We start from the raw sequence: 14,561 nt of genomic DNA, 5'->3' as shown, positions 1-14,561 counted from the left end.
ACATGAAGTACTGTTTGCAGTTTCCGCTCATTTACCCCTAGCACGTGACAGGCCCTCAACTAGCACAGTTTAAAAAACAAACCTATTTCAAAAATCATTTTAACAGTTAATACTGGGATGTATTTTGAAAGGATTATAGATGCATGTAAAAATTTTGTTATGTGATCAAATTCTTCAAAACCTCAATAAACAGTTGTAAAAGCCTGTGGCCCAGATTGACATTGCTCCAAAACTCCAGGTTAACTGCTACATGAAGACAACTGTGGAGTACACACTCAGCAGACAACAACATATACTGATTTAGAGCATGGGTGCAGCCACAGGAATTTGTGTCTTAAGACCTGACAACAAAGAGTTAAATCTTCTGTTTGGTGTTGTAGCTATAAACAGAGGAAGACAAATCTCAATTATGATTCTGAGCACACAAGCTACAATTACAGTGGATGGAGACGACCAGTAACAGCCACATGACAGTTCTGACTGTGAAAACACTCTTTGCTAGAGTTCAGTTCTAGCAATAAGCCTTTTCAGAAGGACTGAATACTCTGGGATTTTCTTTGGAAGAGAAAGTGCTGCAAGAATTTTCTCAAAGCAACCTAGGAAGAGAGTAACTGCAGAGAAAAGTGATCCATACTCCAACATTCACATTAAAAATACAAGAAAAGCATAGCTGAATTGGAGTTGTTTTTTTTTTTGAATGTTAACAAAGTGAAGTTTGACATAGTTGCTAGACCAATTTTGAGACCAAATGAGCTATGATCAACAAGACAGCAAATTCATGCTGTACTCACCCAAGAAAGCTTGTACAGAAAGAGGTCAAAGACCGCTCAAGGTCAGTCCAGTGTTCAAAAGAGCCTAGAAATCCTTAAGATGGACACTAAGCTTCAAGCAGGGAAAGATACAATGAAGAGCTTTCCAAGAAACTGTTGAAAAGCTGCAGGGGATGCCAAATAAGAGGTTTTGCTGCAGCTCTGCAGGATAAGCCAAGTCTCTGGTTCTGTCACACAAGTGGCTGTTCCAAGCAGCACTGCCTCTGTCCACCATCACTCCCTCTTCGCCTCTGCACCACTTGCACGTAACTGGATGTTTAGAAACCTAACCACTGCTGCTGGCACCTTCCAGATCTCTTCCTTTCTCAAGTCAGAGCTGACACGCATGACAAGAACAGACTGCAAGGAAAGGTTTAGAAGAGAAGCCTGGCCCCTGTTAGCAGTTGAGGCTGATTAGAGGGGCACCTACCAGGATCTGACACGCTTTCTACCACAGTAAAGTGGTCTGGTGGTAGAGTCAGATAGTAGGAATAAATTGCTGCCTGGAGTGACTCAAGCAAGACATTGTTGCAGTCACGGGCAGTGATGCATTGCTACCTCTACGGAGGTCAGCATGCTGACAACTAACATACCAGTTTCAGAGAAAGATCTAGACATACACATTTACTGCTGCATCCTGACTGAGCACTTCTCGAATAACTTCAAAGATGCCTGGAAGTCTCCAGGGCCTTCAGACACTACCACAAACTGAAACATTAGTAGGAGCCACACTCAGTGCCCTGCTTACTGCAATGAAAGGTTTTTGCTTTAACATCAAAAATATAATCCTTTCGACCAAAGCAAAATTACTCTTACAAGCAGAATAGCATTGGAAACTGAGTTTACTCAAAGTCTACCTGTAAAAGCTATCAAGCCAAACTCTTTCTTCTCTTCACTCAATTTAATTAAATGTACTTCTGCCTGTTCATGCCTTGCTCCCAGACACAGCTATTTATATTGTCACTTATAAATAGTTGTGGCTTTTCTCAGCTGGATCCTCCTCTTAAAGGCATGGCCCAACACAGCAGGAGGTGAAATCAGCAAGTCAGTAGCAACCATCAGATCCTTAACCAGCTGAATCAAAACAGATTACCAGGACAAGCCTTTCAAGCAGATATTGCTGAACAATCATTACCATAAAAAACAGTAGATTTAATCATCCTCAGAATTATCATTGCTATTTGTGACAGTCAATGTGTTTCACCTGCCCATGGTTAACCTTCAAGTATAAAAACCATCAGGTAATACCAGATTAGGTAATACAGAAGTGGGAAGGAGCTTAAAATGAAAGCATCTGGTCCAAGTTCAGAAAGCCGAGTGCAATGTTTCACTTCTACAATATGACAGATGTTTGACATGTCAAAAGTAAACATCACCGTTTCCTCTACACTCACAATTTTTAGTTTATTCACTCATCCTTCAAACTTCTGAAAAATCCCTGTGATGTGGCTAAAAAATGAAGCTCAGAGAAGCCCAGTAAAAAATTCAGTTTTCTAGTTAGTTTGACCTACAAATCCCTAAGAAGTAGTACCTGGCTCTTCCCCTCCATGATTTCTTTGAGCCGCTTTAAAACAGTGCTGAGGCTTCTTAACTGAACTGCTGTTCGAGGATCATGACCTCCAAGAGGTGGCTCTACTTTCCTTCGATTGTCTGGAAGGCAAGGGAGAGTAGTATTCATTTCTTCCGTGATACAACAACATTCACATAACTACACAAAACCCCACTAGAGGGGAAAATGTTCACATATGTATTATACACTTTACAAAGTTACAGCTTGTATCACTTCTTGCCCTTGGACTTTTCTCCCCCAAAAGGAGCTTCTGATGCCAGATGGCCTATTTTGACTAACATTTTAAATACCATCCCCTGCCTTTACAAGAACAGATTTAATTGTCTGAGAATGAAGGCATCTTTTAAAGAAATACAGTTATTTTCAACTTACCACATAAACCTTGTAATAATAGTCTTTTAGAAAGCGCTGAAGTCTCATTTTAGAATGCCCTCTAGGATATTACTATGTACAAAATAATTACAACAATATTTACGCTCCTTCTAGGACAATGCCTTAACCCAAACTTATTTATAAATTGCCACAGCAAGTCTCAGGACTTAAATCCTCAGTTTCTATTAAAAACAGTAATTCAGAATAAAATGCATACAGAAGTTCACATTTTGGTTTTTTTTCTGATTTGCAATTTTTTTTTTAAGTTAAAAGCCAAGCTGTTGAGAACACGTACAGTCATTCTTGATTAACTATAGCAAAGACACTCCTCTATAAAAATGTAATGTAGTTAATTTCTTTCCTATAAAATGCTAGATTACTTTGAAGCATTGCTGATCTTTCTCTCCAGAAGGATCTGCAAACCCAGCGCTTTATTTACCTGAATATTTAAACATTTTCAGAGTCACTTTTCTACATAAAAAAGTTTTCTGAATAGTTAAAAGTTTCTTACCAGCTTCGTTGCTCTCCATCTGACTAGCATTTTATTTTGATTCTCCCTAGTACAAGAAGAACAGTCATGGCTGCTTTCTGTTTACTGCTTTAGATACCACTGATGTCAGTGGGAATGCTGACAGCACCAGCATGTTAACTATTGCCGTGCAGTAATAGCTAGGCTATTCCTTTGTGTGCAGATCAAAATCCTTAGATTAATGGAATTAAAACTGTGGGATTCCATGTCTCTTCTTCAGTAGATACCTTTGTAGATATTTTTAATCAGCCCACATAGATCTGCTTAATAACCTGTGTACAACAAAGAAGCCACAACAGATCTTTTTAAAGAGATTCTGGGGAGCTTAAACCCACTTAAGTGGCCAGCCACTTGGAATTTATTTATTAAAACAGAACAAAAAACAGCAACAAAAATACTCTTGGACAGCACCAGGCTGAGTATTTTAGGGTGATTAAAGACACCACCCCTACTAAAAAGAAAAAAAAGAAAAAAAAATAAAAATCACATTTATCAGTCTTAGGCTAACTCTTATTCCTAATCCAAATTCCATTAAAAAAAACAAAAAAACAAACCACACACAAACAAAAAAAGCCACTACCAGGCCTCCTGACTAACTAGCTACAAATCTGAGGCAAGTGATTCCCAAAGTATGAACATACATAGCACTGAGGAAATGCCATAGATAACTCCACACTGGTTCTCTTGCTAGTTTAAATGGCCTTTTGTGTGTTACATAAGAAAAAAAAGTCAAAAGGATGTGATCTACATTACGAAAAGCATGCCATCAGCAGTTGGAGCACATGGCTAACCTACTTATGCTAGAGAAGCTGACTGATTCAATTGGCTTTTTCCCTTTGCAATCATGTGATTCTCCCTTTCTGGGAGCAAGAATGCAAGAAGTTATCATTCCTGCAGTACAGGGCACACTGTGTCTAACACACCATCCCTATAAAAGAATTCATATGTATCAATCTTTGGTTAACTCTTACTCTCAGTCCAAATTCTGTTACTATAAATACCAATCATTTTCTCAAATCAGTGCACACATGATTTACAGAAGTATGCTTTCAGCATTGTACTATATTTCTTTATTTCACCATTAAACCTGCAAAACTCATGTTCCTTTCCACAAACACAGAACCTTCTTCCTTTGTTTGCCACAGTATCATCCCAATTGCTATCAGTTGCACTTCTGAAGAGTTTTCATATCTTCTTTTGATTTGACCATACTTACACATCTAAGGAGTGGTCACATTTTTTCAGTGTTCCTGAAGCATCAGACTCAGTATATACTGCCAAAACAAACCAACCCAAAACAAAAAGCACACAAATTCACACACCCCCCAAAACACCCCACAACTCCCACACCACCAGACAATTAAAATTTCACACAATAAATTAGGTTTTTAAAATAAAATTAAATTTTATTTAAGTGTTATTTCATCTGTTTGGCAACCAGATTAGCTCCACAAACTTTTGTTTGACATTCTCTACCCAGCACAAAAACACCTGCAGGAAGTGAAGACAGCTTCCTCTATAGAGTTCTTACACTTCCTCAGTCCACAGCTTCACTGTATCTTCATCCATTTACTCTTCTTCCCTAGCCAAACACTCATACAACACAGTCATTTTTTACTTGATACCATCTCGCATTTAACAATCAAAAGCCAACTAGATCTCAGCCCTTTATCTTTTCAGGACTACCAGTTTATACAGTAACTGTGGTTTTCCTATGCATTACTTTCCAATCTACATGTTCACTAAACAAAACCTCAATATACCAAAGGAGCCCCATCTAGATTTCCAGTTTAAGCTATTTATCCTTCTTACGCTAAAAATTAACTCCTGCAGCTAAAGAAAAAAGTTCTCACTTTCAACGGTAACCCTCATCCTTCCTATATGTATTTATGGCTGCTGATCCTTGGAAAAACCTGTACATCCTCTGAAATACTACATGTTTTTCTCCTCTTTTTCCTTTTCTCCCCACCTGAACTCTGATCACTGAGGAGGAACCTGTAACACTATTCCAGCTGTGATTACCTACTCAGTACACCAAGTCTCATTTCTCTGGCTGCCTAATCCCAGTGGAAGTCAAACAGCAAGATTACTTCTGCATTCTGAGCACCAGTCAACCTACCTTACTTAAAGGTTTCTAACCTGTAATCCCCAGATAATTTCCAAGTGGTAACCAAGAATGAAGTAAATTGACAAGTCAGCCAAGAGCACACTGCTGTACTTGGGGCATTCGAGAAAAACCTTTAAAAAGCAAAACAAAACTTAACTGATTTGTTGTGACAAGTACAACTGAAGAGCACAAACAGTACTAGAGAGCAAAAGGAAGACAATGAATTTGTTCCACTAAAGCAGCATGCAAATGACTCACAGAGATGAAAATGCTAGTTATTTGTTGTGTACTTTTGCCTAGTTACCAAAACTAGACATCTTTCTAAAACTCCCATACACATTAACAACATTTAAGATCCAATTTGTTTACACTAGATACCATACTCTTGGAAATACTATCTTGCATAGGATTTTTACCCAGCTGAGCAGTTTTCTCAAGGCTATCACAAGCAGCCAATGTTAACCAGACAGCTCTCAAGAGGAACCCCTGCAACCTACTTACTAGCTCTTCCACATCTTCATAAAGCCATTACACAGTGGCAGCTTTGAAATCACATTCGGTTCTCATTCCAGCTAAGAGAGATTCAGTATGGCGTCTGGCAATAGCTCCAAGGTTAAGAATAAAAAAGGTTTAGACACAAGTTTCTATTCAGTTCTCCTCAAAACAGCTACAAGCAAAAAACCTGCATTTATAACTGCCTTGAAAACACACACATCAACCCCATTCAAACTGAGCCTGAAGTTATAGCTTGTATGGGGCCGTTAAGAAACTGAAGTTAGGAAACTGAAGTCTCTCAAGACAAAGCAGAAATTTTCAGGATCAAGGTTCAAGTAACTTTAAGACACTGGCTGTGTTTTGGCAGCCTCTTTTGTTCCAGACTGTTTTGTAATTGAAATAGCAGAGCCCCAGCAACAGTGTCTTGCTAGAACACTAGAAGGGTGAAGGGAACATACTTCTGAGGTCAAAGTGCAGCCTCACCAACAAGAAGCAGTGCAGCCTGATATCAAATTCTGCTTTCAACCTAGGACAAACCTTTCTTCATCTCCTTCCAACTCACTCTGAAGCATCCTAGACTGGCTAGTCCAACATTTCCTTGTAGAATAAAGATCTGAAATTACCCAGAGTTGTAGAAGATCTTCTCTGTAGCTCACCAGTCAGCTGTTTTTTGTAAGGAACCGGTGAGCTCTGAGACTGAGTCCTGGGATGCTGAGGTCTGGACCAGCCACCACTCAATGCTTGCGGATCACTCTGTCCTGCCTCTGCTCTCTCTGCTGTGGATGAAGGTCTGCCATCATCTAGAGTTGACAAAAAGAAAGAAACCAACTGCTTAGACATGATAAAACCAGTACTGCATGCAAAACTATGGGCCATGGCACTTTGATTTCCCCAAGGCATAGGAAAAGAGAGATGGTCTCAGATTCCTCTTTGTTTATGGTGAGGTGACTGAACACTCTCACAGGTTATGGAGTCTCCATCACTGGAGATATTCAAAACTTGACTGGACATGAACCTTGGCAATTGGTTCTAGGTGACCCTGTTTGAGCTGGGAGGTTGGACCAGATGACCTCCAGAGGTCCCTTCCAGCCTCAGTGTTTCAGTGATACTGTCTGATTCTGTGATTCCTTAATGCCACTCTGCCCCTAACCCCCCTTTCTCCTTCTTTTTAGCTTGTGTGGGAGTTCCTAGTTTTTGACTGATACTGATGGTGTTCTCTGGTGACCCTTCTCCATCTCATTAATTGTAACAGCCAGTAAACTGAGCATACATGATGTGAAGCCAATATGTGCAACCACATTAGCTGCAAAAATACAATAACTATAAAAATATTTCTGTGTGCTGCTCGGCTTCCTTTTCTCTCCTCCAATTCTTTTTGGAGAATGGAAGAGTGCTTCCTGCTCAGCCTTCCTGCTCCAAGAAAGAGAAGGAGAGAGGAGATGCTGAGGGAAACTATGGGTAAACAACCCTAATAAATAGCTTATTTTCATCATGTTTATACATTAAAACTTGTCTGTCAAGGCTCAGGCTATTTCAGAAATACCCCTAACATGAAAAGTGTATAAGAAACAAATGGGTAAGCAAGAATTATTCTTGCTATATCGAATAGCTATGCTTGATTATCAGCTTCTGCCCTGAAAAGCTTTTCAGGTTTGTTAAAAGACAGCACTGAGGTCGTTAAAGTTACTGCAGCCTTCATACACCATGCTTTTCCATCAGAGGATCAAGCATGGACAGGTTATCATTGATTCCAATAACACCCCCATTTTACGGCTGTTTCAAAGTTATTTTCCCATTCTTTCAACACAATACTTTGCTGACTCCAGCTACATTTTTCAGAAACAAAAAAGTGAAGCCAATATCGACAGTATCTTATGATGCTTTCAATGAATTAATAATGACAGGTGATATTGTACTATGCAAACTAATAGCAGTCATACCAAGTAATTATTTTTCATTCTGCACAAGAAGCTACACAGATCAGTTTACTTAAACAAAAAGCTACCTTGACCCTTTTTCCCTAGGCAAAACATGGCAGAAGCATGCTTAGCAGAGCTGGATAATGAACAGACTAAACAAAAGCGGCTGAACAGTTTGCCATCTCCAGCAAAGAGATACAGTTTTTGTACACAACCAAGGTGCACACATTCACCACTCTTTGCAGTATATTCCTTTGAAACAAAAAATTCACAGCTAAGAGCTTGCCTACTGAGACTTTTAGTGCTTTGTAATACATGTAGCACAAAGGCAAAAATCAAGTAGTACTTTTAATACACACACTTCAGGCCTCTTGATACTTAAACCATGCAAATTAAGGGTAGATTTACTGTACATGCACTGCTTCATTGCAGCTCAGCTGCCACCCACCTGAAGGTACAAGATGCACAGGAAGGTGAGGAATGGAAGAAGACTGCAGTAAGAACTTACATTGGAAGGACAAGCATGCATTTTGCTCATATAGTCTGGCAGGTTAATCCTGCTTTTAGCCTCAAAAACTTCATACAGGCAAAGGAAATGCAGATGCCCAGCTAAGAAGCTATACAATACTAACTGTTAACTGGCTTGTCTGTGACCTTTATGGGCAGACGCAGATTTCTAGCTGCAACATGCTGGCTTTCTTCTCCCACAGCAAATCTCTACTAATGTTACCCAAAAGCAAGATGCAACACCCTTCACAAAAGGACTGACTCACAGTCCATCTGGCCAGCCATCTGACATTATGCTCTAATATTCAGGGGCATTTTTACAAGTTTACGTGGCAGCAGCGGGCATCAATAAAACAGACAGCACACACAGGCCACGCACATATATTCCCAACTTACCTTTGCTGAAACGGAAGAGATTTACAAAAGAGCTGTAAGCTGATTTAAAAGGAGGCTCATCCTGGTCAGGAGTCAGGGGTTTGAAGTGAGTGAGCTGAGATGGACTACTAGGAGTGTGAGGTAGATCACTGGAAGAGTCCAATGTTGGAGACCGTTTGTCATCTGCGGCCATTTCACGTGCCCTGGAAAGAGTTCAGCAACATGCATTATACACAGGGTGGTGAAATGGAACATCTTCAGTCAACTGAAGAGAAGGTGTCTCATTAGATGCAAGGGGAAGGGGGAGTATTCATCCCACCTACCGCAGATATCTGTTATTAGCACATGCCAAGAGTGCCAGAGTTAGAAGCCCATGTCCCCCGCCTTACTCACTGTCAAGAGATCAGCATCTCTGCAGCAAGCAATTCGGAGCTCCTACTTAAACATTCAGACCAATCAAAGTAAACAGCTACTACACTGTCTGACAACACACTCTGGTTGCTCTTTTATGGATACTTGAAGTTTTCAAATGGAGACTCTGCACCCCTATCACAAAGAAGTTTTAACTTTAATAGATCTGTCAATGGTGTGACTTCTGCAGCCCTTTTAATAAGGCAACTGAAGACAGGCCTGAGCAAGCACAAGACACACTCATTGTTTGGCCAGGTTAACTCCAGAATGAGAAAGAATGAACTGCAAACAAAAGCAGGACTTAAAGATTAAGTTTCATGGCACACTGTTTCCTTCCCCTTCCTTTCCCTGTGCACTACAATACAGGGCTTTGTGCAAGTTAGCAGGGAAGCAACCTAAACTGTGGTTTATTTGTTGTCATATCTTACACCTGCAAACTTCCTTGTTTTCAAGAGTAGCTACATAAAGAAAAACAAAGTCAAACCACATTCTGCATTAGAGGAAGCCACACTTGTTAAGCCTATTTGCTGTGTACCAAAGCTTTCATATGGCCAACAGTCATATATCCCTACAGCCCATATTCTTTAACCTCAATATGCGCCTGATTTCTTTCACTCCACCTCACTAAGTCTGCACTTCTAGCCTGCTAAGATGCTTACTACCATCACCTTTGCTTAAGCAAGACTTAGTGAAATGTTTGACAGAGCTGCAACACCGGGAGCGATGGAACCTGACTGAAAAATGACTTACCCATGCCAAGCATCAAAATCCTGTATGAAATCTACTTCCTGCCTAGTAGCTAATACATGCTCCTTCATGAAATACTAGTTCCCAGTTTTCACAACTGCTCCCTGGAACCCACAGGAATATTTTACTGACTAGAACACTTTCTTCCAAGTCTTAAGAAGCCATGCTAAAAATCTATGAAGTCCAGAGAAAATCCACATGGCTGACAAGCGACACTTGAAGTGCTAACAAGCTGCATGCAGCAACGTTTGACCACTCCCATGACAAATGCACAAAAGATGGTATCTGCAAGTCTATCATATGACTTGTCAGTGGACTTCTGCTTGTTGCTCTATATAGTAAGCACCTTCAGTTCTGAGTTTCTCCAGACATTCACATATCTTTAAGAAAAAAAGCAAAAAGACATAAATCATTTCAAGAGGAACTTCAGTCAGGTTCTTGAGTCTTAGTCCGAAATGTTTCTGCATCCCTTTCCCCTGTAAGTCATAGTATTTTTTGCTGTTGATCATTTCAGCTGTATTATTCAAACAACAGCCGATTTGAACATGTTTAGGCACCAGAGTGCATGGAAAATGCCTTCAAATCTTATCTTCAGGTAAATTTGGCCTTGTTTCCTTAAGACTTGATGCAATGATAACTTTCTTTTTTAATGTTTAATGTACAACAGGGTTATGCTCCCCCACACACACTACCACATTTAAAATGCCCTTATGAAGTCTATCAGAAGTCTTATAGGAAATTGTGTTCATCTCTCAGCAACCAGCTATAGCCTGGCAAGAAAACAAGAACCAAGGAAGTCTCTGAACTTGCATATATCAGACATAGGATTCTGTAAAAATAAAGTTGGGCTTCAAGGGAAAAAAAAACACACATTAATTGCTTCTGTGACAGCAATACTAGTCTAATTAAAACAGACTGAAAAAAAAAAAACCACTCTACTTGGTATTAGCTTCAAAAATACCTAGATTTTCTGTGCCGCACAACACATCAGGTATGATGTGTACCATCCTTTCTTAAAGTGCTTTAGTTCTCCCACTGAAAGGAAAACACTTCTTCCCTCCCGCCTCCAGAAAACAGGGAAAGTCTCACTTCTTTATATATTATTGGAAATCAGAAAGTGCACATATCAACCAACAGACACAAAACCAGATTACATCTTCCTCAGCTACATCCAGAATGGCTCCATGACATCTTGCACTCCACAAAACTGACCACAGCTGCTCAGAGTCAGAAGGGTCCATGCACTCCTTGTTACCTGGATCTAATCCCTAGGCACCTGCTTAACACACCCTGGGAATAAAAGCTAAACGACCGTAACTTAAACATAACTACGTTGTGTACACACACACACACACACATACACTTTACTGCCAACCTCCGCGCCGGAGCCACGCTGACTGCGTCGCTTCCCACCGTGCAAAGGGGACACACCTCCCGCCACGCACACGCGGTGCCACCCACCAGGGATGGCAGACCGGAAGATCACCTGCGACGGGGAGGAAAGGAAGCGGCGGACCACTGCCCACAGCCAGCTACCACACAGGGACTCCCACACCAACCTAGGAGCGCTGCCACCCACCGCTACCAGGGACAAGGCTGGGCTCTACACAGAGAGCTCACACACCGCAACAACCACCACCGCGAGCCCAGGCAGGACCTCCGGAACCCGGAGGCTGTGCTCACCTGCTCCCACGGGTGCCGGTGCAGGGAGCCGGCGCTTAGGCCCAGCGCAGCACCGCCTCTTTTCACCCCCTCCCGCGCACCTCCGGGCCTGCCCGCTGCCCCGCCCCGCCCCTAGCAACGCGCCGCGCTGCCGCCAGCCCTGCCTAATCGCCCGCCGACGGCGCCGCTCCTTGCCGAGACACGGCCAATCGAGGCTCCGCGCCAATCCACCCGCCGGCTGCAGCCGTTGGGGTGCTGCCGCTGGGGCGGTGTCCCCCGCACAGCCCGCCCTGCGGCCGCATCGCCCCATCACTGAGCTCCGCCCCAGCGCTCTGGGGCGCTTCTCCTGCTCGGTGGTGGGGGCAGGCTCCTCCCGGGCGCGGCAGCTCCGGGCTGCCACAGCGGGAGCCGCGGGTGTTTCGCGCTGGGCTTCCTACCGGTTCGCACTCCCCGCCTCGATCCACTGCTCAGGGGGGCTATACTGCCGACATGACCACCTCCGGGCTGATAAACGTGTCCGTGCCCGCTCGTGTGTACGCGTATCCCCCGGGCTGCACTGCGGGGCGGTTCCGCCGAGGCCGGCCAGTACAGCGCTAAGGGCAGCTTGGCTTCCCGCGCTCTCCCAGGGGCCCGCTCCAGCAGCCCGGGCACGCCCGCGGCCCCTCGGCGCCCAGGCCTCCGTGCCCGCCAGTGCCTTCAGCTTCCCTGTGGAGACGCAGGCCACTTACTGCGGCTGTCTCGGGAGAGGGCGGAAAAGGCCCGGCTCGGCTGGCAGGCCGCCGCGCTGCGGGGTACCTGGCCCAGCGAAAGCGCCACGGCGCGTTACGTGCTGCCGCGGCCTCCTCAGGAGGAGGCATCGGCGGGAAAAACCCAGCGGGGCACGGCACGACCGGCCCCGTAAGCCGGAACCAAGCAGCCGCCACTCAGCCCCACCGCCAGGAGGAGGGGCGGGGCCGGCAGGGGGCGCCGCGGCGGAGGGGCCGGACGGGGGCGGGGGCTCGGCCGCATAAAAGGCCCCGAGGGGGGCCGGGTTCTGCGTCGCTTTTGCGGGACGGACCGGCGGACGCCGAGGGCAGGTAGTGGGTCTGGGTACGGGGCGTACAGCGCCCTTTGTCCTTCTCTTTCCGCTGGGTTCAGCGCTTCCCGCCCTGCAGAGAGGCCGCAGCAGTGGTGCTGTGTTTCAAGGGGGGATTTCTGGTGGGAGCTCCGCGGCGGGCTGTATTCCAAGCACCCCTCCCCGCGGCGGGTGTCGCTGAGAGGCGCCCTGGGCTCTGAGGGGGTGCTTGGCCTCCCCAGCTCGGGGCTGGGCTTTCTCGCTTCTCAGTCCTGATATCTCTCAATGGTGGGTGGTGTCACCTACTGCCGGTTGTGTTCAGCGCTCCGCGCGTATCCTAGGGGAGCGTCCCCGATCACTGCCGCGTTGGCTGGGCCTGGCAGCACCTTGTTCTGGTGGTGCTGGTGCCTGGGTTTCCGTGTCGGTTGTAACACAAGCTGCCGCCCGCGGCCTGGTCGAGCAGTGCCCGAAGGGCGAGCCAGCCTGCCCGCGGTAGATGGAGGGCAGTGTGGCTGTAAAACTAACGTGGGCAAAATCCCGGTGAGCAGCAAGGATCTGCACTGCTACCTGCGAGCATGCCTGATCTGAAGAGATAGTTTGTAAACCTGAACTAATGAGTTGTTGCAATAGGTAATTATTGCCTAGGCCCTGAGTCCTTCCTGAGGACCGAGGAGTATTTGGAAATTCACGAGTTTTCTGCTAAGCTGCCTTGGCTAAATGCCTGGGTTAAGTGTACTTGAAGAAGGGCTGCTGTGAGAGAAAGATCTTGCTGACATTTGGCAGTTCTGGAGAGTATAAAATCAACAGGAAGAGTTGAACTCTAGGGAATGTGTGCACCCTGCAGAAGAGGGGTGCTGCTGCAGTGCTGCTCTTGTACATAAAGAAACTGGGGATATCGATGTTTTAAGGGGGAATGCACAGGGGCCTTGATTGGGTAAACATGTAGGATTGTCAAAGTTGTTTAAGAAGCTGCAGTTTCCACATATTGGTGGAGATGTATGTCAGTGGAGGTGTGTCTTGTGTACCTCTGTGTTTTCCTTGTGATAGCAGCACTGTACAAATCTGAAACAGCTTTTCAAAACCTATTGTCATGACTGGCAGTCTGATTTTACTTATTTAAATAGGGGCCAATCAACAAAACAAGCGATAGTGGGTGGGTGTCTGTGTACATTTTGGCTTAAATGAATCATTTGTTTCTCAGACTGTGTAAGTGCCAAAAGCAACCCTGAAGTCTCCTGACTAGTAATCCTGTGCCTAGGCCATGGGAATGTGATACAGTCTTGTTTAGATAGTCAATTGAAAATTGGCCCAAAATACTTGCATAAATAAACTGACATCAGACAGAGTATGGTTGTGTGAAGTTAAAGTTTTCCATGAGGACTAGAGAAGTCTAACATGAGCCAAGATATTGTCTTTCTTTGGGATAGGAATGTCTTGGAGTAGGTATTTTTTCAAATTTACGTGCTCATAGTAAATAGAGGACCAGTTACAATCTCATTTTGCCTTTTTTATTTTGTTTTGGTTTTAATTTTTCACTTTAAAAGCTTTGGAAAAGTTTGATGCAGTAGCTAGAACATAGCTTGGAAAGTTTGCTCTCTTCGCAGACTAAAAATGTTTAATGGGTTGGATTTTGGAAACACAGCACAAGTCAGGGTTTTTTAATGAACCAGAAGCAATCTCTACATATGCTGGTGACCTCAGGGCTTTGCATTGCAAACCTCACACCTCTGAATAACTTCATCTCAGTGAATAGATTGTACAGTAGGACTCCTGATTTTGGATAAAGCCATTCATGGACTTTGGTATCTGTGAGTCTGTAACCTCAGGCACAAAGGCTTGGTATTTCACTGTAGTATCCTTAACAGCTGCATGCAAGAATGGACTGTCTTAGAGGAGGAACTTGCCAAGTCATAGCTCTTGCATAATCAGAGCTGAGAAGTGAGGAACAGTGGCTGTTAGAAAGCAGGGCACTGTGTTATGGAAGTTCAGTGGTTTGTGGGGTTG

The 14,561-nt window shown here is 44.1% G+C and overlaps 1 protein-coding gene across 5 annotated transcripts in view; it reads right to left on the bottom strand.

Moving 5' to 3' along the window:
• The window catches only part of PIKFYVE (phosphoinositide kinase, FYVE-type zinc finger containing), a 62,656-nt gene extending 50,278 nt beyond the window's left edge, over positions 1 to 12,378 (bottom strand). For 2 of the 5 annotated variants that reach the window (XM_062640605.1, XM_062640606.1), the window contains exons 1-4: positions 11,525 to 11,643; positions 8,705 to 8,886; positions 6,506 to 6,682; positions 2,341 to 2,459 (exon numbers count right to left, since the gene is read on the bottom strand). In XM_062640605.1, coding sequence (XP_062496589.1) covers positions 2,341 to 2,459; positions 6,506 to 6,682; positions 8,705 to 8,876 — 468 coding nt within the window. In that variant the 5' untranslated portion in view covers positions 8,877 to 8,886; positions 11,525 to 11,643. Of the gene's footprint in view, positions 1 to 2,340; positions 2,460 to 3,262; positions 3,714 to 6,505; positions 6,683 to 8,704; positions 8,887 to 11,524; positions 11,644 to 12,231 lie in introns of those variants that run through there. The other 3 variants (XM_062640608.1, XM_062640607.1, XM_062640609.1) reach the window with 3 other exon arrangements.
• Between the last annotated feature and the right edge of the window lie 2,183 nt (positions 12,379 to 14,561).

This window comes from Pezoporus occidentalis, unplaced genomic scaffold (genome assembly GCF_034315485.1).
Source record: "Pezoporus occidentalis ecotype Australia unplaced genomic scaffold, CSIRO_AGI_Poc_V1 ctg66, whole genome shotgun sequence".
In the NCBI taxonomy this organism is placed as follows: domain Eukaryota; kingdom Metazoa; phylum Chordata; class Aves; order Psittaciformes; family Psittacidae; genus Pezoporus; species Pezoporus occidentalis.
Note: the sequence above shows the minus strand (reverse complement) of the source record. Positions and strands in the feature narration are given on the sequence as shown.